At 41.3% G+C, this 1578-nt stretch overlaps 1 protein-coding gene across 1 annotated transcript; it reads left to right on the plus strand.

Annotated features, from left to right (window-relative positions):
• Positions 1-612: 612 nt before the first annotated feature.
• On the plus strand, positions 613-1248 carry LOC142544506 (uncharacterized). Its single transcript, XM_075651549.1, has one exon. It carries the CDS (start codon positions 613-615, stop codon positions 1246-1248), a length of 636 nt encoding a protein of 211 aa, XP_075507664.1.
• The last annotated feature ends 330 nt before the right edge of the window (positions 1249-1578 follow it).

Raw genomic sequence — 1578 nt, forward strand, 5'->3', positions numbered from 1 at the left:
ATGCTAGGACTCTTCTTGGCCCTTGAACATCGCTTGCACAGGGCCGAAACCAAGCCTGGTCGAGCCCTGGTGCAGCCCCCCCTTACGGCCGAATGGCTAGGACTCTTCTTGGCCCTTGAACATCACTTGCACAGGGCCGAGACCAAGCCTGGTCGAGCCCTGGTGCAGCCCCTCCTTACGGCCGAGCCTTGCATGCACATGCCCCATGAAAACCCTAGGCTCTACCATCAGCCACGCACAGCCCCTTCTAGTCCTTGTCTAGCCCTCGTTTCCTCCTTTAACCGCCCTTGTTTTATCCCTTAAACATCCTATATTGGCAGCGTAATCGTAGGAAATCATAACACGTTCATATATGTGGAATGTCTAGAAGCTTGCCATGTATTTAGAAATAATTATAGGATATAAATACATGGATTAGTTATGTAATCTGTCTGTTATATTCCTAGTTTTAAGATTATCTTGTTACTGATTTTGTTATTAGATTTGTTACAACTCCTACTTTTAAGGATATTAAGTTGTATATTTACTTCGTTTGTTAATGAGAAGATAATCAGATTATTCCTCACTCATTTTTTCCACATGGTATTAGAGCCATAGCACCATCTTAACATCATGGCCACATCACCTTTACCAGTTATCTCTACTTCTTCAGCCACAGACTCTTTTACTAGTTTCATCACACATCACATGCTGAATGGCCAAAATTACTTAGCATGGTCCAGATCAGTTTTGATGTTTGTGAGTGGTAAACGCAAGGACGACTACCTAATTGGAATGATCCAAGCTCCAGAGGAAGACGATCCAGGCCATAGAGTATGGAAGACAAATAACAACATGGTCAAGACGTGGCTAATCAGCTCCATGACCACTAAAATCGGTGAAGGGTTTCTGATGTATGATACTGCTGCAGAGATATGGGACCACGCAATAACAACACAATCCAACATCGATAACACGTCTGAGCTCTTCGAGATAGAGTGCTGTCTCCATGACCTCCGACAGGGCGATTCCTCAGTCACTCACTACTACACCATCCTTGTTCGAATTTGGCAGAAACTAGACCTCTACGATCAACACAAGTGGACATGCCCTGCAGATGCCCATCTCTATAACAAAATCATTGAGACCAAGCGTGTGTTAAAGATGTTATCCGGACTGAATAAGGAGTTCGATGACGTCCGAGGCCGTATTCTCAGTATCAAGCCATTACCGTCACTTCAGGAGGCATTCTCATCTGTTCGACATTAAGAGAGTCGGCGAAAAGTGTGAGAACCCAAATTTAATTATTCAGTATTCGGCAAGAATTAGAAATAATTATTTTAAAGTGCTAAATTAAAATAATTAAGCCAAATAATTATACTTGTGTGTTAAAAATATGTATTAGAAAATATCGGAATTATAGACGATATTAAAATACATATCGATGTTTAATAGCACACGGGAGTTGTAAATATTTGGACCGGGTCACATTCTAGCAATTAGGCTAAATCATTCAAATACATGTATATGTGTATATGGATATTTGTTTATAAGGAAGCCCATTTGCCCCAAGCCCAATCCATTTCTTCCTTTAAGTTT

This window comes from Primulina tabacum, chromosome 5, assembly GCF_025594145.1.
Source record: "Primulina tabacum isolate GXHZ01 chromosome 5, ASM2559414v2, whole genome shotgun sequence".
NCBI classification, from domain to species: domain Eukaryota; kingdom Viridiplantae; phylum Streptophyta; class Magnoliopsida; order Lamiales; family Gesneriaceae; genus Primulina; species Primulina tabacum.